Raw genomic sequence first — 24,499 nt, 5'->3', positions numbered from 1 at the left:
GAGACCATGGTCCCCACAGCCGTCAGCCCAGCAATTTGGTCCCTCAGGGAGTCTGGATGTATCTATCTATGGAGCTTCCATGACGTTGCCTTGTACAGGCTGTGGTGTCTTCCCCAGTATGGTGCACTGTCTTACCCTTCACCAAAGTTACCGCTTATCTATTGTTTATTTAGTGTTTTTCCATCCCCACCCGACCTCTCCCTTGTAATCATCAAAGATCGTTTCTTTTTGTGTGTAAACCTTTTCATGAATTTTTACAGTAGTGGTCTCATACAATATTTGCCCTTTCGTGACTGACTTATTTCACTCAGCATAATGCCCTCCAGGTTCATCTATGTTGTGAGATGTTTCACAGATTCATCATTGTTCTTTATTGTTGTGCAGTACTCCATTGTGTGTATGTGCCGCAGTTTACCCATTCATCTGTTGATGGGCATCTATGAATGGGATGTTTCTTTTAATGCTGCATTACAAACATAACATAGAACGAAGGAATAATTCAGTCTCACTTTAAGCAATTAGCTAATAGCATTAGTAAAATGGTACTTTGTCTTTTAATCCCGGCATGAAATACACAGAAGGTCTAAGGCTATTTTTTAATTATTCTTTGAGAGCTTTCAAGTTAGAAAATACATTATGAAAAACTCAGAAGATGTTGCCAGGATTACTCTAGCAATTAGAATAAAGCCAATTTTACCATTGGGATTCAAGAATCATTAAATGGTCAGCCGAAAAGAGCTCTAAGATTTATTTGTCCAGATTTTGTAAAATTCTTTCTTTCCCAGTAAAATACTTCGTTTTAAACTATACATATTCTCTAAGTCAGTCTTCCAGTTTGTCAAAATATCTGTTCTTCTAGCTAGCTGTTTACTAGAAATTAGCAGGAATTGCTTTTTCTCCCATATTGCTGGCAAAGAAGTTAAACCAAGTCACCTAATTCTTTTTGCCAGCTGGGCTGCCCTCCTCTGGTCTATGTAAGGAATAAAACCAGCAGGTGAGTGCTACTTTGTTTTACAAGACGAAAACTTAGTAGCAGACATAATGTAAATGATATAGATATAAATGTAAATGAGAAAAGGCATACTCCATAGGTAAAAAAAAAAAAAAAAACCTTTAGTAAATAAAACTTTTACAGTGGAAAAACCAGAGTGCTAATACTATAAGTAAACAATTTTCATCATTTTGAGAACTGGTAATGAAGAAGCTTTATATAGTCTTAATCTCCTTTTCAATACCTTGGAGGCAGATCTGGATTATTCTTGTCAAAAAAACAAAAACCAAACTCATTGCCGGCAAGTCAGTTCAGACTCATAGCGACCTACAGGACAGGATAGAGCTGCCCCTTAGGTTTTCCAAGGAGTGGCTGGTGGATTCGAACTGCTCACCTTTTGGTTATCGGCCAAATTCTTTACCACTTCACCACCAGGTGATTGTAGTAGCAATGGGCATACTATAATTTTTTATAATGATTTTCCTGTTAATACAAGTTGCATTTTTGAGAGTTCACTCCATGGATGTTTTCTTATACACAAACATTGGTCACAGTAAATACATGCAGTAGATCATTATCCTAAAGTCTCTTGCCATAAGCAACAAAGCTTTCCAGAGCTGCTTCCTTTGTAAAGATTAATTTTAAGTAGAAAGTTGTTTTTCTCTGTGGTTCATCCCCAAGTCTGAGATTTGCAGGAATTTAGGATCAGTTTACCATCACTGCCAAAAGACTCATAGGCAGTTTCAACTTCCTGGTCTGGGGAGGGCGCAAAGGACTGATTCACAAGTTTAAGGAACTTTTTGATGAAGTCAGTGAGTCCTTGGATGGTTCAGGTTTGCTCTACAGGCCACTTCTTTGTTTTCATAATAGGGGTATCTCCCACAGCCTTTAGCAGGATGTCAGTTTTTTTCTTGGTGTCTCTGGCAGCTTCTTCTGTCTCTGAGGAGACTGCAGCAGATGAAAGGGGCTCAGGGGTGATGGTTTCTGGGGAGACTTCCATAAGTTCTTCCCCACCAACAGCAGTCAAAGGAGGGAGCTGCAGCACTGACTATGGTTCCTCTGCCATCTTGCTCAATGGGAGGGGAGGGTGGAAGTGGCCACAAAGATTATTTTTAAACCAATGAGATGAACGAATCCATAAAACAAAAAAGTGACCAAGGATACAAGCAGGTAATACATGGAATAAATTAATAAGGCTAATAAATTGATAAAAACATGCTAGGCATGAAGGTAAAAAAAGCCTAATTATAATAACAATCCTTCATTTATTGGTGTGGCTAAGATTAAAAAATGATTATCAACCAGAGTCTATTCAGTAAACAAAAAAACTCACTGATTTCAATAGAGACAATTAAATATAAGGAATTGGTTTAGGTATTAGAAAACCAATAAAAGAAAAAAAGGAACATGAAATGTGATGGTTAAGGTTGTGTGTCGACTTGACAGGACCACGATTCTCAGTGGTTTGGCAGTTATGATGCAGTCTGCCAGTTATATAATGAGGTAATCACCTCCATGAGATCTGATACAATGTAATCACCTTCATGATGAGATCTGCTATGAATAGCCAATCAGTTAAAAGGGAATTTCCTTGGTCGTGTGGCTTCCATTCAGTATGGGTGGATGTTCTGACAAAGCTCACTGACTTTTGCTCACTCTGGACCCTAAAGCTGGCTCCTGATCTGACCTCTAGTTCTTGGGACTTGAGCGAGCAGCTTACCTGCTGATCTTGGGATTCATCAACCTCCATAGCCAGTGGGCCAGAGGCCCACTGCCTGACCTACTGATCTTGGGATTCATCAACCTCTGCAGCCCGTGGGCCAGAGCCATGCCGTCTGACCTGCTGATCTTGGGATTCATCACCCTCTGCAGCCTGTGAGCCAGAGGCCTGCTGTCTGACCTGCTGATCTTGGATTTGCCAGCTTCTGCAGCTATGTAAGTCAGGAGAAGCCTCCAGCTTGACCCAAGGGCTTGTGACTTTCCAGCCTATACAACCACATGAGCCATTTCCGTGATATAAATCTCTCTCTCTTAACATATATGTGTGTGTGTGTGTATATACGTATATGTCTCACCGATTTTACTTCTCTAGAGAACGCAGCCTAAGACATGAAGTTACACAGAAAGAGTAACTACGAGAAGCAGCTACCTCCCCCAGGGTTGGGGGAACAAAAGGTACAGGTTGGAATTTTCAGAATTTAGAAGACTTGATGATGAAGCTGATACTCCCACTTCAAGGAGGAGATGTACCTCAACTAATGCTGATACCTCAGGAGCTGAGAGGACCAGCCCCAGGGAATAGAGGTTCAGACTTCTAAGGAGGGTGGAGTCTGCCTGGATAATGATGGTACCTCATAGGGACCCAATGAGCTCCCCCCCAACCAAAAAAAGCCCTGGAGACTGCTGGCAGGATGAATGACTATTGCTAAAGTAACACCAACTAATAAAGCAAGGAACTTGGAAGGAGTAAATCATTTCTCCCCTCCTCTTGCTTTCAAGTCACCTACTAACACTGACTATTGGCAGAACCTTACAGAAATCCACTTTACAAAAGAAAAGGGTAGTTTGTAGAGTCCCAGCCCCAAGCATCACAAAACACAGTATATAAGGATTGGTTTGAAACAGAGAGACAACAGCTTAATAACTAGCACAACTGACAAAACCAGTGCTTGTGAGTAGGTAAACAGGTTTCATAAGTTGTTACAAGAATTATAAGTAAATACGACTTTTTTGGAAAGTATTTTAGCAATATTTCTAAAATTTTAACAGGTACATCTTCTTTGTATTTGGAAGGGATTTTAGTTGGAAGCAACAGAAATACTGACCAATTTAGAAAGAAACGGGTAGCTCACAGGATCTTCAGGAAGGTCAGAGGGCCTGGCCTGGAGTCTGTGCAGCCAGGAACAATGCTCCAACTCACAGCATAAGTGCCATGAGAACACCACTGCAAACAAGGCTGAACAGACACATCAACTTTTCACCAATGATGCTGGACTCTTTATTCTCTTACTACTTCCTCTAGTAATTGGCTGTAGCTACTACCGTTCCCACCACAGAATAAATTCTGGGTGTCTCCTGATGTTTTCTATAACTAACTTTCCATTCTAAGTCTGAAAAGCTATCTGATTGACAAAGACTAGATTATGGTTTTATACCCTGAGACAGGTTGGATAAGTGGCATTACTAGTTTCTATAATGCCCAAGGGATCTGAACGCATCTTATAAAATTGCCTATGATAACTCTGGGGCCTTAGATTAATGATGCTGGAGTAAAAAGGAAAGGCATGTATAAGGAATTTTAATATCTTAAACCTCTTTAAATAGCTGGAACAGTCGAGATTCTTACTTGCAAGGTAGTTAAGCTGAAAGAACTTAATGAAAAGGATGCTGGGTAGCTCCTTGAATTGTGGGAAGCAGGCTCAAGGCCAAGCTTCCAGGAAATACCAAAAACTACAACACAGAATGGGCTAGATGAAAAACAGCTACTGCTACTGCTGCCCTCTGAATATCAGAGGAAACTGCTGCCGTCACTACCACACCATTGTAACTTCTGCAGCTAGAACGTGACTGTAGCCACTGAGGAAATATTATCACAATCGTTCCTGCTTCTAGAAGTCATGACTGTTGCTGTCTGTTCCAGTCAAAAAACGAAAGCTCCATGAAGAGCCTGTTCCACATCCAAATCAAAGTTTTCTGTGAGTGAATCTGGCTGACGGAGCACAGATCAAATGCTTGAATCTTAGCTGCAAGGGAGTCCAGCATATAGGTTGGGAAAGCATAACTCATTATGAGGGAATTTACTCAACTAGAGAATGTCTATTCAAAAGATGATGGGCAGGCATAAATATGACAATCGTTTACTACATATACTTGTTTATTAATCTTTTTCCTAAGAGCTCCTCCCTGGGATCTCGCCTTAGAAAAACATAACCTTCATTTTTGCTTATATTTTGATTTTACAGCTGCCTTAGCTCTGGAGAGTAACCAAGAGTGAAGGTACTGATGGCAAAGAAGTTGAGAGTCTCTTCTGCCCACTAGGAGACACAGCTCAAGAGATCCTGGGAAAGACACAATCCTAACTCTAGTTGAATCTCTAATCTACAAAGAAAATGGAGGATGTGTCTTTATGACCAAAAGTAAAAGCCAACGGTCCTGATGAGAAAGAAGAAGTCTTCATCCCCAGGAGAACCAAGTTTGCTCTATACAGTCAAATTACCTCGATGTTAAAAAAAAATTTTTTTATCCAGAGAAGAGCTAGACCCTTCCAGGCATTAGAATCTAAGCAACTCAAAGAGAAAACAAGTAAATAAACAAACACATTAGCAACAACATACTTGAAGCTATCATTTGAGTTGTGGCCAGCCTTCCTGGAACTGCCTTCCTAGAACTTTAAATGACCTGCTTTAGTCCCTGTAAGCTAACCTAGCTCTTGTAGGCCAACTCCCACATCTTTGATTTTGAATTTAGGTATTACTGTTCTACTGTCGAAGTCCCTAGGTGGTGAAATGCTTAAGTGCTTGGCTTCTAACCAAAAGATTGGCGGTTCAAATTCACTCAGTGGACACTAAGAAAGATCTATTTCTGAAAGATCATAGCCATGGAAAACCCTACGGAGCACAGTTCTATTCTGGAATACATGGCGTTGCCATCAGTCAGAATCAACTCAACGGCAACTAGTTTGGTTTGGTTGGTTCTCCTATCATGACCTTCCACCAACTGTCTATCAATTTGTCATACTGTGATGTCTTGCATGTTGCAGTGATGCTGGAAACTACGCCACCACTATTTCAAATACCAGCAGGGTGAGCCATAGTGAAGAGGCTTCAGCTGAGCTTCCACACTAACACAGACTAGGAAAAAAGGCCTGGTGCTCTACTTCCAAATATTAGCCAATGAAAACTTTATGGATCACAACAGAACACTGTCTGACTTGCTTGCTTTGGACATGTCATCAGGCGGGATCAGTCACCAGAGGATAAGATCATAGAGGACGAGATCATATTTTGTGAAGTAGAAGGCCAGTGAGGATGAGGGAGACCCTTGGTAAGATGGACTGGCACAATAGCTGCCAACGATAGACTTGAATGTACCAGTAATTTTGAGGATGACGCGTGACTGGGCAGCGTTTCGTCCTGGTTGTACTTAAGGTCATCATGAGTTGGAATCAACAGCAACTATCTCTCTAGTCATCCATTCACCTATCTATAATCTATTTATCATGACCTTTCCTGACTTGCTTGTCTCTAATACCAAAATCAGTTACTGCAACTCTGTTTGTTTGTTTTTGTTTTGTTTCCCTGATATTCTGCTACCTCCAGGTCCAGCTTAACAAAGTTCATTACTGTTCTAGGCTTTGTCCTAGTCACACTTTCTTTGAATATACATGTTCATGTTCAATTAAATACCTGTATTAAACCATTTTGAATGAAGAGGCTGTAAAGTAAAATAAATTTATGTTTATGTTTTAAGATATTTCATACCTAGGATTTCATTCTTTATGAGAATACACACATACACACATGCGGGCACGCACATGCACACACACGTTACTCATAATGAAATAGCATTTACCTGTTTCAGAAATCATGTTGTCCCACTCAAATAATTTCGAGGCATGGTTTTTCAAAACAAATGAACATTCCGCTAATCTTGACTCCATGTTCACGACTGCTTCAAATACTCGAGAGACATTTTCCCATAAATGTGTATAAATTGAAATAAATGAGCAATCTTCTTTTATATTTTTCAGAGTGTGTGCCCATTTAGAATCATAACCCAAATGGACTTCCCTTGGCCAATAATCCTGCAAAAAATGTGAAACAGAGAATAAAACTTAAATCATTTTAAATGAATTTAAATAAAAGTTCAAACCCAATGAGTTAAGACGAAGATTTTATTCCCCCACAGCATTATGTTTATTAAATGTTCTTTTTAATTTTGAAACAATCATAAATGCTTTATGAAATTTTTTTCCTGAATAATTCAAGATTGTCTATTCGATGCCTCATCATTTCTGAATACTGTATATTTCCTAAAAACAAAAACATTCTCTTATATAACTACAATATAACTATCAGAATTAAGAAATTGTCATTGATGTATTCTTCATATCTAATCCTCAGCCTCTATTCAAATTTTATCAGTTGAACCAATAATATAGCAAAAAGGAACTAGTTCAGAGTCACACACTGTGTTTGGGTGTCATGTCTCTTTAGATCCCCTCAGTTTCCAACAATTCCTCAGTCTTACCCTTGGCTTTTATGGCACTGATACTTCAGAAGAATACAGGCTAGTTGTTACGACGTAAAATTTTCCTTATTTGAGTATGTCTGCTATTTTCTCACAATTAGATTCAGGTTATATATCTTTGCAGGCCGGAATATCACAGAAGTGGTGCTGTATTTCTGTCGCATTCTATCTGCTGGGGTACACCTTTGATTTGACCTGTTATTGACAATGATGGCTTTGATAAATTGATTAAGGTGATGTTTGCCAAACTTTCCCACTGAAAAGCTTCTTTTTTCTTCTTTATAATTAACAACTATTGTGTGGGAAGAGTTATTCTGAAACTATGTAAATGTTCCATTCCTTATTAAACTTTCAATTTATTTGTTTCTTTATACTAGCATAGATTTATGGTTCCCTGGTCACTATGAGTTGCAATTGACTTGACAGCACCTAACAACATTTTAGTCAATGGGTTATAATCTGGTATGATCATTACTGATTTGGATGCACCCAATATATCAAATTTGGATGGTGAAACGTCTTTATATTTTTTGAGTATTTCCTTGCTTTCTGGCAAGAACTAGATGTCACAAGGCTCATCTTGTAGTTACCCTGTCCCAGTCCTAGAATCAGGCATTTCTTCAATGAACCCTAGTTAATTTTAGTAGAAAATAGTCTTTAGAAGTTAAGATTTGGGTGCTAGATGAGCTTGTTGCCATTTGGCTGCTGCTGCTCCCAGTGGACAAAGCAACAATACATACACACGTATCTCTCTCTATTTATTTATCTTTTATCTTATATGTATTTAAAATCATGAGTTTACTCTGATACCTGTAATTCCAATTCCAAATATTTTAGTTTCTTCTTTCAATATTAAAATTACTGCCTCCAATAGTGAGAAACCTAGCTGCATTATCTTTAATGTTTACTTATTTGATCAATTCTTTTATGCAACCAAGCTTTCACCTCTGCTGCCATATTCTCCCTTACGTAGATAACCTTCTTGTCCTGCTTAGGCTCTGACACCCCATGCCAGGCTGCCCATTGTGCAGGGACACCCTTCTTACCCCCACTTGCGTACTGTCTTCCCAAACCAGGTCACAGCCTACCTCTATCCACTCCCTACTTGTGGATACCTTTCTTATCCCCTTGAACTCTGACACCTGGATATGTTCCTCACCATGGTTGGGCTCACGCAGCCTTCTCTGGGGCACCATGGCTATTACCCTTCTTTCTCCAATGTGGAAGTCTACCTAGTTTTGTGCCACCAAATGGCTTTAGGACTAAATTTTTCAGGGAGAGTAGGAGAGGGAAGGAAAAAGAAGGAGAGGTAAGAGAAAGGAAGAAAGGAGAAGGAAAGGGGAGGGAGGAGGTGAGAAGAGGGGAGGGAGGAGGTAAGGTGAACCACAAAGTTAATATTTGTAAATCTAAATACAAGATTATCTTCAAAATATAACCAAATAATAGTAAAACAAAGACAGTTACCCAACATGATTTAAGGGTTGTGAATCAGACAATACTTTCTGTATTGTTGGAAGACTTGAATTTTTAGTGGGGTTGGGGTAAAGTACACTGGGAATTTATCTAAATAGGAAGAAATGTGAAATCTGCAGATCAGGAAGTTTAAATCTGTCTTCCTTTAAAGCTTTCCTAAAATCTGTCATACATAACCCTATTTATGACTTGTGCTCTCTAATGATACAGGCACTGATACCCAGCTTTTAGCTCTGGAAAACTTTCCCAAAGGGATCTATGCTTCCCTGCCATTTTGTAAAAACATTATCACTTAGATATGCGAGTTCCCCAGCCAAATCTCGCAAACATATATCTTAATGAGACACATAACCATCTGGGGAAACTTGCCAGCATTAAAAGCTACGTATTATATGTGAAAACAAAACAAAACAAAAAACAATTAAGATCTCATAAGAACAAGATAAAATCCCTGAAGACAAACACCATCAATTTGGAACGACACCTACATTTGAAAATATAATCCTTACAGGCCTTGAGCTGCTATTGTTACAGAAGTGGAGAGAGTTAAGCGATGCTAAAAAGGAAAAGACTTTGAAAAGATTTTATAATGTGCACAAACCCTTATGGAAATGTACCCTTTATGCTGGGCTTGAGATATTACAATCCTTGTTCCCATGACACTGAAGTGTATTATAAGGTGAATAAAGTATCTTGAAATTCTACAAGCCTGGTAAGACTCCGTCTCCTCTACACTAACGAGATAATCAGGGCATTTACTAGTGTTCCACAGCCACCGACCCAAGGACGGTAATGTGTAAATACTGGCTTCTTTGTAACTGCACTGTGGCATGGATATCCAATGACCATCTTGTAATAGATCGTATCTGCCTTTCTACTTTCACCTTTCCTCTAATTACATTTCCTCCTTATTCCTGTCCATTTTGTCTTTAACCAGATGCCACTTGAATAGAATACTGTTTGAAATGTATATTTTGTAGCCAGACCTGGGGAAGGTAAGTAGCCAAGGGACAGATGATCTATTAGGCAAAAAATCATGTCATTACTACCAGAAGGAAAGTCAACACTACCAAGTTTAAGCAGCCAGGGTCACAGTGATGATATTAATTCAAAGGAAATAAATGTATTCACATTCCAAAGGGACAAAAGAATTGGACTGGAAATTGTCCTTCGCCTCAAGAGTTAAGAGTCCTCATTATAGCACTATGGTCCTCATTGATAACTCCTAGAAAACATTTATGTTATTTAAAACAAGGTTAGTGAAAAAAGAATTGCCTATGTATTTATGTTTACTTTAATAACAGCAATTATACTTTGGCAGTGGCAGAAGTGCACAATACTATATACTAGTACAAAACTAGGGATAGAAGTAGGAGAATAGATAGCCAAAGGAGCTCTCCCAAAGTGTGAAGAGCGATTTTGTTTAAGGAGGTAAGATCTTTCCCCGTGTTCCAAGTCTAAAAAGGCAGTACTGAACCATCTAACATAGGGTAAGAAATAATAATCATGACTGGGTTATAGGAAGAAGGAACTATTTGTTAGCTCTTCTTCTCTTTTCTTAAGCTTTTATGTAAGAAGAGATTTAAATGAATGAATTATCAAAGAGTAAATGAGTGAATAAGTAAGACGAAGACAGATAAATAAATAAATAAGACAAATGTGGGCTATTCTTTGAATAAAAAGAATAGGATTGAAGTAATTATTTTCTCTATCATAGTGTCGCTTTGATCTTCTGAAAAAAATCACAGTAGTGATCTGAGTACCAAACAGGTCTGGATTATAAGCCTAGTAAGTAATTTTCTTCCTGAATCTTTTTGAATATCCAATAGTTCATCATACTGAATGACACAGGAAGCATCAAAGGAAGATGGAAGGAATAGGCAGAGTCACTGTACCAAAAAGAACTGGTTGATGTTCAATCATTTCAGGAGGTAGCACATGATCAAGAACTGATGGTACTGAAGGAAGAAGTCCAACCTGCACTGAAGACACTGGTGAAAAATAAGGCTCCAGGAATTGACAGAATACCAAATGAGATGTTTCAACAGATGGATTCAGCATGGGAAGTGCTCACTAGTCTATGCCAAGAAATCTGGAAGAGAGCTACCTGGCTAACTGACTGGAAGAGATCCATATTTATGCCTATTCCAAAGAAAGGTGAACCAAGAGAATGCAGAAATTATCTACCAATATTATCAATATCACACCCAAGTAAAATTTTGTTGAAGATCATTCAAAAGTGGTTGCAGCAGTACATCAGCAGGGAATTGCCAGAAATTCAAGCAGGCCTCAGAAGAAGACGTGGAACAAGGGATGTCATTGCTGGTATCAGATGGATCATGGCTGAAAGCAGAGAACACCAGAAAGATATTTACCTGTGTTTTATTGACTATGCAAAGGCATTTGACTGTGTGGATCAAAACAAGTTATGGATAACATTGCAAAGAATGGGAATTTCAGAATGCTTAATTGTGCTCATGAGGAACCTGTACATAGATCAAGAGGCAGTCATTTGAACAGAACAAGGGGATACTGCATGATTTAAAGTCAGGAAGTGTGTGCATCAGGGTTGTATCCTTTCACCATACTTATTCAATCTGTATGCTGAGCAAATAATCTGAGAAATCGGACTATATGAAGAAGAATGGGGCATCAGGATTGGAGGAAAATTCATTAACAACTGCAATATGCATATAACACAATTCTGCTTGCTGAAAGTGAAGAAGACTTGAAGCACTTACTGATGAAGATCAAAGACCACATTCTTCAGTATGGATTACACATCAATATAAAGGAAACGAAAATCCTCACAACTGTACCAACAAGCAACATCATGATAAATGAAGAAAAGATTGAAGTTTCAAGGGTTTCATTTTACTTGGATCCACAATTAACACCTATGGAAGCAACAGTCAAGAAATCAAACAATGCATTGCACTGGGGAAATCTGCTGCAAAAGACCTCTTTAAACTGTTAAAAAGGGAAGATGTCACTTTAATGACTAAGGTGCACCTGACCTAAGCCATGGTATTTTCAACTGCTTCATATGTATGTGAAAGCTGGCCAATGAATAAGAAAGATGTACGAAGAATTGATGCCTCTGAATTAATGGTGTTGATGAAGAATATTGAATATGCCACAGACTGCCAAAAGAACAAGTAAATCTGTTGTGGAGGAAGTACAGCCAGAATGCTCCTTAGAAGCAAGGATGACAAGACTGCATCTTATACACTTTCGACATGTTATCAGGAAGGATCAGTCCCTGGAGAAGGCCATCATACTTGGTAAAGTAGAGGGTCAGTGAAAAAGAGAAAGACCCTCAACAGGATGAACTGATAGAGTGCCTGCAAAAATGGGCTCAAGCATAACACTGATTATGAGAAGGGCGCAGGACCAGGCAGTGCTTTGTTCTATTGTATATAGGGACACCATGAGCCAGAACTGACTTGATGGTATCTAACAACAACGACAATAGTTTGGCAACACACAAGCAAAGTCAAACCTTAAGAGAAAAAAAAAAAAAGAAAAACTATAGAATACATGTATTTGTTTGGGAAAGCTAGAAAAGATTTATAAATAAAACCATACAAGATGAAATTGTCATCAGTACATAAAAATAAATATGATACAACTAGATGCATTGTTTCATCAAATGCTATCTCACAAAAAATGAAGGCTATAAATATGGATGCTATTTTTTGCATATAAGGGTGGTTATACTGACGTGCTTTGATTTTGATTTTATTACATCTTTGGTGAAGGGCTGGAATAACCTATAATCTTGATATGATTAGTATAATTCTCAGATTAAACTGAGGGGTTATGCATTTTCCACTTCTTATAATTAGAACTTTTCATCTGAAATTACAGTTCATAGGTGGCACGAATAGTTAAGCATCAACTACTAGCTGAAAGGTTGGCTGTTTGAACCCACCCGGAGACACCTCGAATGACAGGCCGGGTAATCTCCTTCCGAAAACTATGGAACAGTTCTGCTCTGCACACATGGGTCGCCGTCAGTCAGAATAGACAGTAACCAACCACAGCAAAAATTAAAACATGTATGATGGTATAGTCCAAATACCTCCATAATTATTTGCTGAGTTTAGCTTAATTTTAACTATAATCTTTTCCTCTTGGCAATAAAAAATGTCATTAATGCCTCAAACACTGTCATTAGGCTGTAGCACATTTCCATCATTATTTAAATCGTAACAGTTGCCAAAAAGCTTTTCCTAAAAGCACTTCAAAATATTTGGTCAGCCATAGTGGTTGAAATAAACTTTTGCAAACTAGGAACATTTTCATTTTCTATTTGTTCCTAAAAGGAACACAAGCTTTTGCCTAAACACTGAAAACAAAAATGTACTTAATCAAATGTAATAACAAAAAATATCTGTTTTAAAATAGGTATTTCTGAAACTCCATTGCCAACAGTTTGGTCATAGCACGCTCTGCCTATATTTAAACATAAATAACCAGATCCACTGCCTCTGAGTCGATTCTGACTCATGGCGTCCCCATTTGTTACAGAGTAGAACTGCTCTGTAGGGTTTTCTTGGCTGTAATCTTTACAGAAGCAGATTGCCAGGCCATTCTTCTAAGTGCTGCTGGCTTGGTTTGAATAGTCAAACTGTAGGTTAGTAAGTTGAGTGCAAACCATTTGCACCAGACAGGGACATACAGGTATGAATTATTTATATTCCAATTCACAAAAAATACAGGTACACACATTCCATAAAAGAAAAAAGTCTCCTCTTCTCTGTCTTCTACACTGATGTCTGTATCCTAGCCCTGACTTAACACTCTTCGATGCACAAGAAACATGACCTTCAAATCTGTAAGTACGTGGACCCAAGTGAAAAGTCCTACCAAGCCCAAAAACTCCAGAATATGTCAGTAGTTATGCATAACAATGGAAACTGAAGCTTTCAACGTGAAAATACATTTTGAATATTTCTTAATAGCAAAATTATATAGAAATGACTGTGTAATTCTGATAGGATATAGGGTTAGAATTTTTAAACTGTAAAACAGAGAACAGCATGTTGACAAGAGGGGATGTTGGCAACAAAGACCCTAATGAAAGAAGACAAATATTTATAAACACAACCCACACTGAGGAAACCCTGGTGGTGTAATGGTTAAGAGTTGCAGCTGATAACCAAAAGGACGGCAGTCCTTGCAAACTCTGTGGAACAGTTCCACTCTGTTCTATAATGTCGCTTTGAATCAGAATTAACTGGACGGCAACGGGTTTGGCTTTGTTTTTTACCCACAATGAAATGTATTTCTCAAATTTCTATTTCTAAAGTCTTTTCCTAAGCCTTCCACACCTTCATAAATGATATTTTAGTAAGATGTATTAGCATATAAAATAGGCTGCTCTACTCACCCAGTTTTGAGACTTCAAGAATTCTTCAAGGTTCTTTGGAGGTTCTTGAATTTTCTAAGGAAGGAAAATCAATATTGTTCATTGACATAAATCTAGATTTTTTATAATGCTTATGCATAATTTACTTAAATAAAATATGATACAGGGTTTAAGTTATAATTTTTGGAACTAAGATATTGTAAAATATTCACTTTTAAAGTAACTATATTTTTAAAGAGTCAGATATTTTTGTTTAAATTCTCAGCCATCAAACCAAGTTCTGTAAAAAGGTCTCCTTTATGTACTGCCTGTAGAGAAACGCTTTACATGAATTCTGCTGAACATCCAAATTTCAAATTCTTACTAGAGTTCCAAGACATACTGTGTCATCTTGGACAATTTCTACATTAAATCCAGAGGCAAAAATATAATAATACTCTCTATTTGTTGATGAGGTATTTTTAAAAGCCACACTAGTGAAACGGTGAAAATAATTTAAGTATCTGGATGTCTTATCTAATAAGTAATAATCCCATTTTTATTAGTAGTTTCTTTGCGAGTTGAAAATGTATTCTTCTATCACACAAACTAGTTTTAATCAAGACCACACTCTGCTCTTCCATAACTTGGAGACTTTACACACATTCTTCCTTCTCCCTAGAAAGCACCCTGTCCCAAAGCCTCTCCATCCAATCCCTTCTTGGCCTATTTAACTTGTACTTCAAATCCCAAATTAAAAGTCACTTTTTCTAGGAAGCTTTCCTCGGCCCCTAAAGACCTCTTCCATGGTAACGTGCAGTAGATTCATATTCCTATGACGACAGAAACGATGGTGCAATCACTGCTAAGTAATCAAAATTTTACACGGTGGTTGCCCACAGTCACTGCGTAATACGTGCTTGCAGTGCGGATGAATTAATGAATCAATAACAAGTATCTGAAAAAAAACGATAAAAACACTTTCCGAGAATGAAAGACCAGTGAGAAGGAGGCAAAACATCCAGAATTCGGAAGTTGAATAATCACATGATCTGATGATGCCATGGCTGAAAAGATGGATTGTATTTTTATTTACTGAAACACATATTGCATATCGATAGCTAAAATGGTCAAGGTTAGAAATTCACAAGGTCATATTCTATAAAATAATTACATATTTGACGTTGAAGAGAAATATTTCATTCTCTTAATATTGTTTAAAATATATAATGAATGTAATTAAATGTATAACTAAGAACAATATAATAAAATAAAAGATATGTGATAACTATTATAGAAAATATTTGTTTAGAAACATATATGCATAGAGCTGTCAAGAACACTTTATGGAAAATCTCTGAGCCTAGTTAGATTGACAGGGATGAGAGACATGAGAGATGGTGTGCACAAAAGTCTTAAAGAGAAATGCTCATGACGGTGGGGTAAAGGGCCCAGTTCTACCCTAAGTGGGGGTGGCTGGTGATAAGGATAGAGAAGTGGAATGTGAGGACCGGATCGATGCCTGCATTTTGGGGACTGGATTCACGCTGCTCCTTACTGCACAATGATATCGTATCTTCTGGAACAGTCAACGTGGTGGCTTGGCTAGAAGGAAGCTAGTGGAATATTTTGAAATGCACAGAATAAAAAGGAGCCTAATAAAAACAAATGTTGGCTTTTTTTTTTTTTTCTTGTAAAGGCTGTCAAACCACTTCTAGCACAAAGTACTAAAAATGAAACCCACCTTTCAATTAGGGGAAATTAGAAAAGTGGATTAAGAAAGTGACACTTGTTCTGGAAAGTTCTAGCTGATTTCAATATGAAATTCTCAAGTTCTCTAGGGATAAAGTTAAAAGGAAGGTGAGGCATAAATTAAACAGACTTTTACTTTTAGTAGGATGTAGAAGGATGCAAAAGACCTATGTTTCCATGGTAACAAGGAGACAAACCTGGACAAAATTAAAATCACACTTTTCTACGGGGTTAGTTAAAAGTGGTGGATGCCAGGAAGCAGTGCCATCTACATAATCTGCAGGGTCCAGAGCAAAATGAAAATGCAGCATTCCTTGTTCAAAAATTATTAAGACTTTCAAGGTGGTGACAGAAGAGCATTAAACCAAGCGCAGGGTCCTTCTAAGCACGGGGCCCTATATAACTGTGCAGGTTACACACCCATTAAGCTAGCCCTCTAAGAGAGCCTTGATGATCTGAAGTCCAGAGAGAAATGAGACCTTCACAGGTGAGCAGAAAGTCGTGGCAGCTTCCTTACCTGGAAGCCAGTGCCTGCTCTGCGTATCTGTGGAAGGAAGCTTTGGCCTGCCATCGCACAGTAACTTTGCAGAGATGGAGAGAAATCAGCTGGGCCTTAGGCATCAACATGAACTGCAGGAATCAGGAGTCTGAAAGACATCCAAATGCAAAAACAAATGACTCAATTTAACATCCCTACACACCACCCACCAAAACTCACTCCTAAAATTTGCCAAGAAAACGGCAGTGGAGGATGGGATGAAAAGCACAGAGAAATTATACAGGCCACACATTATCACAGTACTTGGATTCCAAGTCACTGACAGAGTTGATTCCAAAGGTTCAAAGATATTTTGAAGAAAAAATATCTAAAACGTCAGTACAAATTACTCTCAGCTCAAATACTGACACAATATAAAGGTAACTATAAAAGGGGGGGGGAGGGTTGGATGTTCGGTTAATCACAGGTAAACTCAATCTAATTAAAGCTATAACCAAAACACAAACTTGTTACCGTCAAGCTGCTTCCAACTCATAGCAACCCTATAGGGCAGAACAGAACTGTCCTGTTGGGTTTCCAAGAAGGGGCTGGTGGATTCAAACTGCTGACCTTTTGGTTAGCAGCCTGAGCTCTAAAACCCTAAAACTTAACTCTGGGAAGAGTCTAAAAGATCAGTCTCTCACGCTAATTGACAAATAGAGGAAAAGGCTTGTACTCTCTGAAAACTAAACAAAACTAAATTATATTTCAGTCTCTACTATTTTTATACATAATATCCAATAATATCAAATATAAAATATCTAATATACAATATATAATACTAATATATAATAAAAAATTTCAAGACATACAAAGAAGAATGAAAATGTAACCCATAACAAAGAGAAAAACAGCCTATAGAAACCAACTCACTGAAAATTAGCTATTGTTATTAGCAGACAAGGACTTTAAAATAATTATCATAAATATGTTAAATAATTTACAAAATAGGTTGAATTATAATTGATGAAAAGATGGGGCACTTTAGGAGAGAAATGGAAACTCTAAAAAAAAAAATTCTAGAACCATGCATACACTAATAATAAGAAAGCTAGTGTGTCTACATTAATAGCAAAGGAAATAGACTAAAGTATATTGTTAGGTGCTGTCAAGTGGGCTCCAACTCATAGAAACCTCATGTATAACAGAAGGAAAAGTTGCCTGGTCCAGCACCATCATCACAATTGTTGCTGTTTGAGCCCATCATTGCAGCCAATGTGTCAATCCACCTCACTGAGGGTCTCCCTCTTTTTCACAGACTCTCTACCAAACATGACATCTTTCTCCAGCAATTGGTCCCTCCTGGTGACATGTCCAAAGTAAGTTAGATGAAGTCTCACACCATCCTTGCTTCGAAGGAGCAATCTGGCTGTACTTCTTCCAAAACAGATTTGTTTGTTCTTCTAGCCCACAGTCCATGGTATATTCAATATTCTTTGCCAACATCATAATTCAAATGTGTCAATTCTTTTTTGGTTTTCCTTTTTAATTATCCGGCTTTTGCACACATACGAGGCAACTGAAAATATCATGGCTAGGATCAGGTGCATCTTAGTCATCAAAGAGACATCTTTGCTTTTTAAGATTTTGAAGAGGTCTCTTGCTGCAGATTTGCCCAATGTAATACATTATAAATACCTAATGATAAAGGGTCAGTTCATTAAGAAGCCCTAACAATACTAACTAAATATGTTTGCATCTCATTATAAACCAAAAAAAGGCAAAACCAAATCTGTTGCCATCGAGTCGATTCCAACTCATAGTGACCCTAAAGAACAGAGCATAACTGCCCCATAGAGTTTCCAAGGAGTGCCTCATGGATTCAAACGGCAGATCTTCTGGTTAGCAGCCGTAGCCCTTAACCACTATGCCACCACGGTTTCCTTTCATAATAAAAGCGTTCAAATAAATGTAATAGAAATTAATAGAACTAAAGAAGGATAACAGGAAAAGTCACAATTATAGTTAGACACTTTAACACATTCTCCAAGTAACTGATGAATCAAGTACATGTATGCACACACGTAAGTTGATAAGAAGATAAAAGATTTGAACAGCATTATCAAACTACCTAACTGGCATTTGTAGAACAACTGTACCCCACAAATGCAGAATACACAGTCTTTTAAAGTAATGGAAATAGAACGTTCACCAGATGAATATCTACTGTACTATAAAACAAGTCTCAAAAAATTTCAAATAATTTTAATCATTCATAGTATGTTCCCTGGCCAAAACAGAATAAAAATAGAAAACATTAACAAAAAATACGGAAAATCTTTAAATATTCAGTAACCCATTTTCAAATAACATATACTCAAAGGATAAATAAGTCTGAATATTTTTCTAACTGAATTATAATGAGAGATAATGAAAAATATCAAAAATCCTAGGTTATAGTTAAAAATGTAATTAGAGGTACACCTATAGCTTTAAGCACTTAGAAAGGAAAAAACTAAAACCAATTAACTAAGATTCTACCTCATGAAACTAAAATAAATAAATAAAACAAAAATAAGTAGAAAAAAGAAATTAGAGATACAAGCAGAAATCAATGAATTAGAAAATATCCAAACAGGAAAGAAAATAAAAAAACTAAAAGCTAGTTTTTGAAAACAGGAAAATATAAACCTTTATTAGGGGTAAATAAGAAAAAAAGAGTAAAAAACTACTAGTAGCAAACTAGTAGAAGTAAATGACTACTATCGGGAAAGACTGAACAGATGTCCCCATTGATCCCACACTCATTAAAGTGATTAAAGCATATGTAATGAAAAACTAGGTCAGTAAATCAACAACCAAATTAAAACGGAAAAGCTGTTAAAACAAAAGTCACCAAAACTAAAAGGAGAAAATACACCAAATAGCCTATATTTCTTCTAAAATTTGAATTAAAAATCTACCCAAAAAGAAACTCCAGGTCCAGATAACTATAGTATTTAAAAAATTAAAGAAACAATACCAATTGAACACAAACGTTTTCATAAATAGAGAAGGGAAAACTTCCTAAATCGTGAGACCAGCATAACTTTGATACCAAAATCTGACAAGGAGATTACAAAAATGAAAATTATAGACCAAAATCCCTCAAAAATATGGACAGAAAAATAAAAAATTACTAGCAAATTGACTCATGGAGGTACAAAAAAAATAAGATATCACGCTCAAGTTGCATTTATCCCAGAAATGAAAAAATCAGTTAAAATGATTTAATATATCAGTTTTGAGTGTGATACAAAGTTGTTCAGATTTGTCGTGATCTATATATTGAAATATACATAACATACATAAATATATACATATATATACACACACACCAAACTCTTGCTTTTGAGTCGATTCTGACTCATAATGACACTATAGGACAGAGTAGAACTGCCCCATAGGGTTTCCAGGGAGCAGCTGGTGGATTTGAACTGCCGACCTTTTGGATAGCTGCCAAGTTCTTATCCACTGCGCCACCAGGGCTATGTATATGCATACACACACGCACATAACGAAAGTAAAGGTTATTAAAAAGATGGAAAAGAAAGAAAAGACCAAAATGGATGTCAGAAGAGACTGTAACTTGCTCCTGAACGTAGAGTACCTAAAGCTAACAACAGAAATGATAAAGTAAAAAGGCTGAACAGAAGATTTCAAAGGGTGGCTCGAGAAGACAAAGTAAAGTATCATAATGAAATGTGCAAAGACCTGGAGTTTGAAAACCAAACGGGAAGAACACGCTCAGCATTTCTCAAGCTGAGAAATGAATTAAAATTCAAGTCTCAAGGTGCAATACTGAAGAATTCTACCGGGAAAATATTAAACAATGCAGGAGTCATCAAAAGAAGGTGGAAAAACTACACAAAATCACTATAACAATTCAGGAAGTAGTACATGATCAAAGAACCAAAGGCACTGAAGGAAGAAGTCCCAGCTGCACTGAAGGTATTGGTGGCAAAAAACAAGGCTGCAGAAACTGACAGAATACCAACTGAGATGCTTCACCAAACGGACGAAATGCTGGAAGTGCTCACTTGTCTACGCCAAGAAATTTGGAAGACAGTTACCTGGCCAACAGGCTGGAAGAGATCCATATTTGTACCCATTTCAAAGAAATGCGATCCAACAGAATGTGGAAATTATCCAACAATACCATTAATGTCCCATGCAAGTAAAATTTTGCTGAAGATAATTTAAAAAACGGTTGCAGCCCTATATCAACAGCCAACCGCCAGAAATTCAAGCCAGATTAAGAGGACCTGGAATGAGGCATATAATTGCCGATAACAGATGGATCATTGCTGAAGGCACAGAATACCAGAAAGATGTTTGCCTGTGTTTTATTGACTATACAAAGGCATTCCACTGTGTGGATCATAACAAATTATGGATAACATCGCAAAGAATGTAAATTCCAGAACACTTAATTGTGCTCATGAGGAACCTGTACTTAGTCCAAGAAGCAGTCATTCAAACAGAACTAAGAGACACTACCTACATGGCTTAAAATCAGAAAAGGTATCCCTCAGGTTTGTGTCCTTTCACCATACTTATTCAATCTGTATGCTGAGCAAATAATCTGAGAAGCTGGGCTGTAAGAAGAAGAATGCAGCATCAGGATTGGAAGAACCAACAACCTGCATTATGCAGATGACAGCACCTTGCTTGCTGAAAGTGAAGAGGATTTGAAGCACTTACTGAGGAAGATCAAAGACTACAGCCTCCAGTATGCATTACACCTCAACATAAAACAAACATCCTCACAACTGAACCAATAAGCAACATCATGATAATCACAGAAATACTGAGGTTGTCAAAAATTTCATTGTACTTGGATCCACAATCAATGCCCATGGAAGCAGCGTCAAGAAACCAAACAATGTATCGCATAGGGCGAATCTGCCGAAAAGATGTCTTTAAAGTGTTAAAAAGGGAAGATGTCACTTTGAGGACTAAAGTGCAGCTGACCTAAGACATGGTATTTTCCTTTTTTTTTTTCTTAATAGATTTTATTACGCCAACTGACTTAGATGTCCCCTGAAACCATGGTCTCCAGACCCCCGCCCCTGCTACACTGGCCTTCAAAGCATTCAGTTTATTCAGGAAACTTCTTTGCTTTTGGTTTAGTCCAGTTGTGCTGACCTCGCCTGTATTGTGTGTTGTCTTTCCCGTCACCTAAAGTAGTTCTTATCTACTATCTAATTAGTGAATGCCCCTCTCTCCCCCTCCCTCCCTACCCCCTCATAACCATCAGAAAATATTTTCCTCTTTGTTTAAACTATTTCTTGAGTTCTTATAATAGTGGTCTTATACAGTATTTGTCCTTTTGCAACTAATTTCACTCAGCATGAAAACATGGTATTTTCAGTCGCGTCATATTCATGTGAAAGCTGGACAATGAATAAGGAAGACTGAAGATGAATTGATGCCTTTGAATTTTGGTGTTGGCAAAGAATATTCAATGTACCATGCACTGCAGAAGAATGAACAAATCTGTTTTGGAAGAAGTACAGCCAGAATGCTTCTTAGAAGTGAGGATGATGAGGCTTCGTCTCATGTACTTTTGACGTTTTATCAGGAGGGACTAGTCCCTAAAGAAGGACATCAGGATTGGTAAAATAGGTTAGAGAAAAACAGGAAGACCCTCAATGAGATGGATTGACACAGTAGCTGCAACAATGGGCTCAAACACAGGAACAACTGTAAGGATGGTACAGGACACAGCAGCATTTTGTTCTGTTGGACATAGGTTTGCTATGAGTTGGAACCAACTGGATGGCATCTAGCAACAACAACAACAATACAGAATTTAATAACAATCACAGAATGATTTTAAGAAATATCATTCTAAGGATTCATAGAACTGGGCACAAATATTTCAAATTTAGGTCTTTTAACTTCAAATCTATCATTTTCAAATATAATTCAGAATCATCCCTTGAAACAAGTGTTTACTCTCTAAATCATCTTGTTTTCAATGACAGATGTTTCATAATCATCCATGTTTGAAGTCTGAATTACCTTAGACTCTTCCTTCTCCTTCGTTATCTCCTATACCCATTCCATCACCATGATCCCTTTAAAAAAAAAAAAAAAAACTAATTTATGGCTTCCTTTACAATCCCACCATTGATTCCATAAAGATTAAAGCCAAGAAAATCCTATGAAGCGGTTTTACAACGGTGGTCTCTGTGAGTCGGGGTTTGACTCGATGGCAGCTAACAACATGTTTGTGCAATTACCTTATTTTACTTAACCTTTTATTAAAGTAAAGCATTCATAGAGTGAACTGCAGAAGTCTTAAATGAATGGGTAGATAACTTTTTTTTATAACATATACCCCATATAACAATGCACAAGTCAACACCTGTTCATGTTAATACAGAATATTATCAGTAACCCAGAATAAATTCTCGCTCCTTTCTTTATCCCCTTCTTTGCCCCCGCAAACGAAACTCCCGTTCCGACTTATACTGCTCCAGATATGTTTTGCCTATTTTTCAACTTCATTTGAATGGAATCATTAATATGTACATTTATCCAGAAATGTGTAGCCAGAATACATACATGTTGTTATTAGGTGCCACTGAGTCGGTTCTAAATCATAGAACCCTTTGCTCAACAGAACAGAACACTGCCCGGTCTTATGTCATCCTCACAATTATTGCTACGTTGGAGCCCACGATTGCAGCTACTGTGTCAATCCATCTCATTGAGGGTCTTCCTCTTTTTTGCTGACCATCTGCTTTACCAAGCACAATGTTCTTCTCTGGGGACTTGTCTCACCTGGTAACATATCCAAAGTATGTGAGACGAAGTCTCGCCATCCGTGCTTCTAAGGAGCTTTTTGGCTGGACTTCTTCCAAGACAGATATGTTAATTCTTTTGGCACTCCACGGTATATTCAACTTTCTTCGCCAACACCATAACTCAAAGGCATCAATTCTTCTTTGGTCTTCTTTATTCATTGTCCAGCTTTCACATGCACATGAGGCGATTGAAAACACCATGGCTTGGGTCAGGTGCACTTTAGTCCTTAAAGTGACAACTTTGCTTTTTAACACTTTAAAGAGGTCTTTTGCAGCAGGTTTGCCAAATGCAATGTGTCATTTGATTTCTTGACTGCTGCTTTTTGGCTTCCATGGGTGTTGATTGTGGATCCAAATAAAATGGAATCCTTGACAACTTCGATGTTTTCTCCATTTATGTTTATTCAATCTGCATCTGAGCAAATAATCAGAAGAGCTGGCCTATATGAAGAACAGGTCATCAGGACTGGAGGAAGAACTCCTTAACAACCTGTGTTACGCAGATGACACAACCTTCCTTGCTGAAAGTGAAGAGGACTTGAAGCACCTACTGATGAACATTAAAGACTATAGCCTCCAGTATGGATTATACCTCAACATAAAGAAAACAAAAATCCTCACGACTAAACCAATAAGCACCATCACGATAAACAGGTTAAACCAGGAGGCAGGGGCAGGGGAGGCAAATTAGTTATTTTTTAAGAAGTCTGGAGTTTCTGTTCAGGGTGAGGAAAAGCATTTGAAAATGTGTAGTGGTGATGGTAGCACAACATGGCAAATGAAATTAATGTCACTGAATTCTATACTTTAAAATGGTTAAAATGGCAAATATTTGTTATATATATTTTACCATAATAAAGTTAAAATAAAGAAGTTAATGCGATCATAGTATACTGTGTGGCTAAGGGTTGAATGATACTTATTTAGATGTTGTTGTTGTTGTTAGGTGCCATCGAGTCGGTTCCGACTCATAGCAACCCCATGTACAACAGAACGAAACACTGCCCAGTCCTGCGCCATCCTTACAATTGTTCTTATGCTCGAGCTCATTGTTGCAGCCACTCTGTCAATCCACCTCATCGAGGGTCTTCCTCTTTTCCGCTGACCCTGTACTCTGCCAAGCATGATGTCGTTCTCCAGGGACTGATCCCTCCTGACAACATGTCCAAAGTATGTAAGATGCAGTTTCGCCATCCTTGCCTCTAAGGAGCATTCTGGCTGCCCTTTTCCAAGACAGATTTGTTCGTTCTTTTGGCAGTCCATGGTATATTCAATATTCTTCGCCAACACCACAATTCAAAGGCATCAACTCTTCTTCGGTCTTCCTTATTCATTGTCCAGATTTCACA

The 24,499-nt window shown here is 37.7% G+C and overlaps 1 protein-coding gene and 1 pseudogene across 1 annotated transcript in view; both read right to left on the bottom strand.

Annotated features, from left to right (window-relative positions):
- FAM227B (family with sequence similarity 227 member B) overlaps positions 1 to 24,499 on the bottom strand; it is a 343,918-nt gene that overhangs the window by 315,060 nt on the left and 4,359 nt on the right. Inside the window, exons 2-5 of the mRNA XM_023539060.2 lie at positions 22,363 to 22,418; positions 16,336 to 16,465; positions 14,109 to 14,162; positions 6,563 to 6,794 (exon numbers count right to left, since the gene is read on the bottom strand). Of these exons, the coding sequence (XP_023394828.2) occupies positions 6,563 to 6,794; positions 14,109 to 14,162; positions 16,336 to 16,389 (340 nt within the window). The 5' untranslated portion in view covers positions 16,390 to 16,465; positions 22,363 to 22,418. The remainder of the gene's footprint in view (positions 1 to 6,562; positions 6,795 to 14,108; positions 14,163 to 16,335; positions 16,466 to 22,362; positions 22,419 to 24,499) is intronic.
- On the bottom strand, positions 1,104 to 3,804 carry LOC111747687 (ubiquitin-like protein ATG12; annotated as a pseudogene).

Source organism: Loxodonta africana, chromosome 10 (assembly GCF_030014295.1).
Source record: "Loxodonta africana isolate mLoxAfr1 chromosome 10, mLoxAfr1.hap2, whole genome shotgun sequence".
Lineage (NCBI taxonomy): Eukaryota > Metazoa > Chordata > Mammalia > Proboscidea > Elephantidae > Loxodonta > Loxodonta africana.
This window is presented reverse-complemented; position numbering and strand designations above follow the sequence as displayed.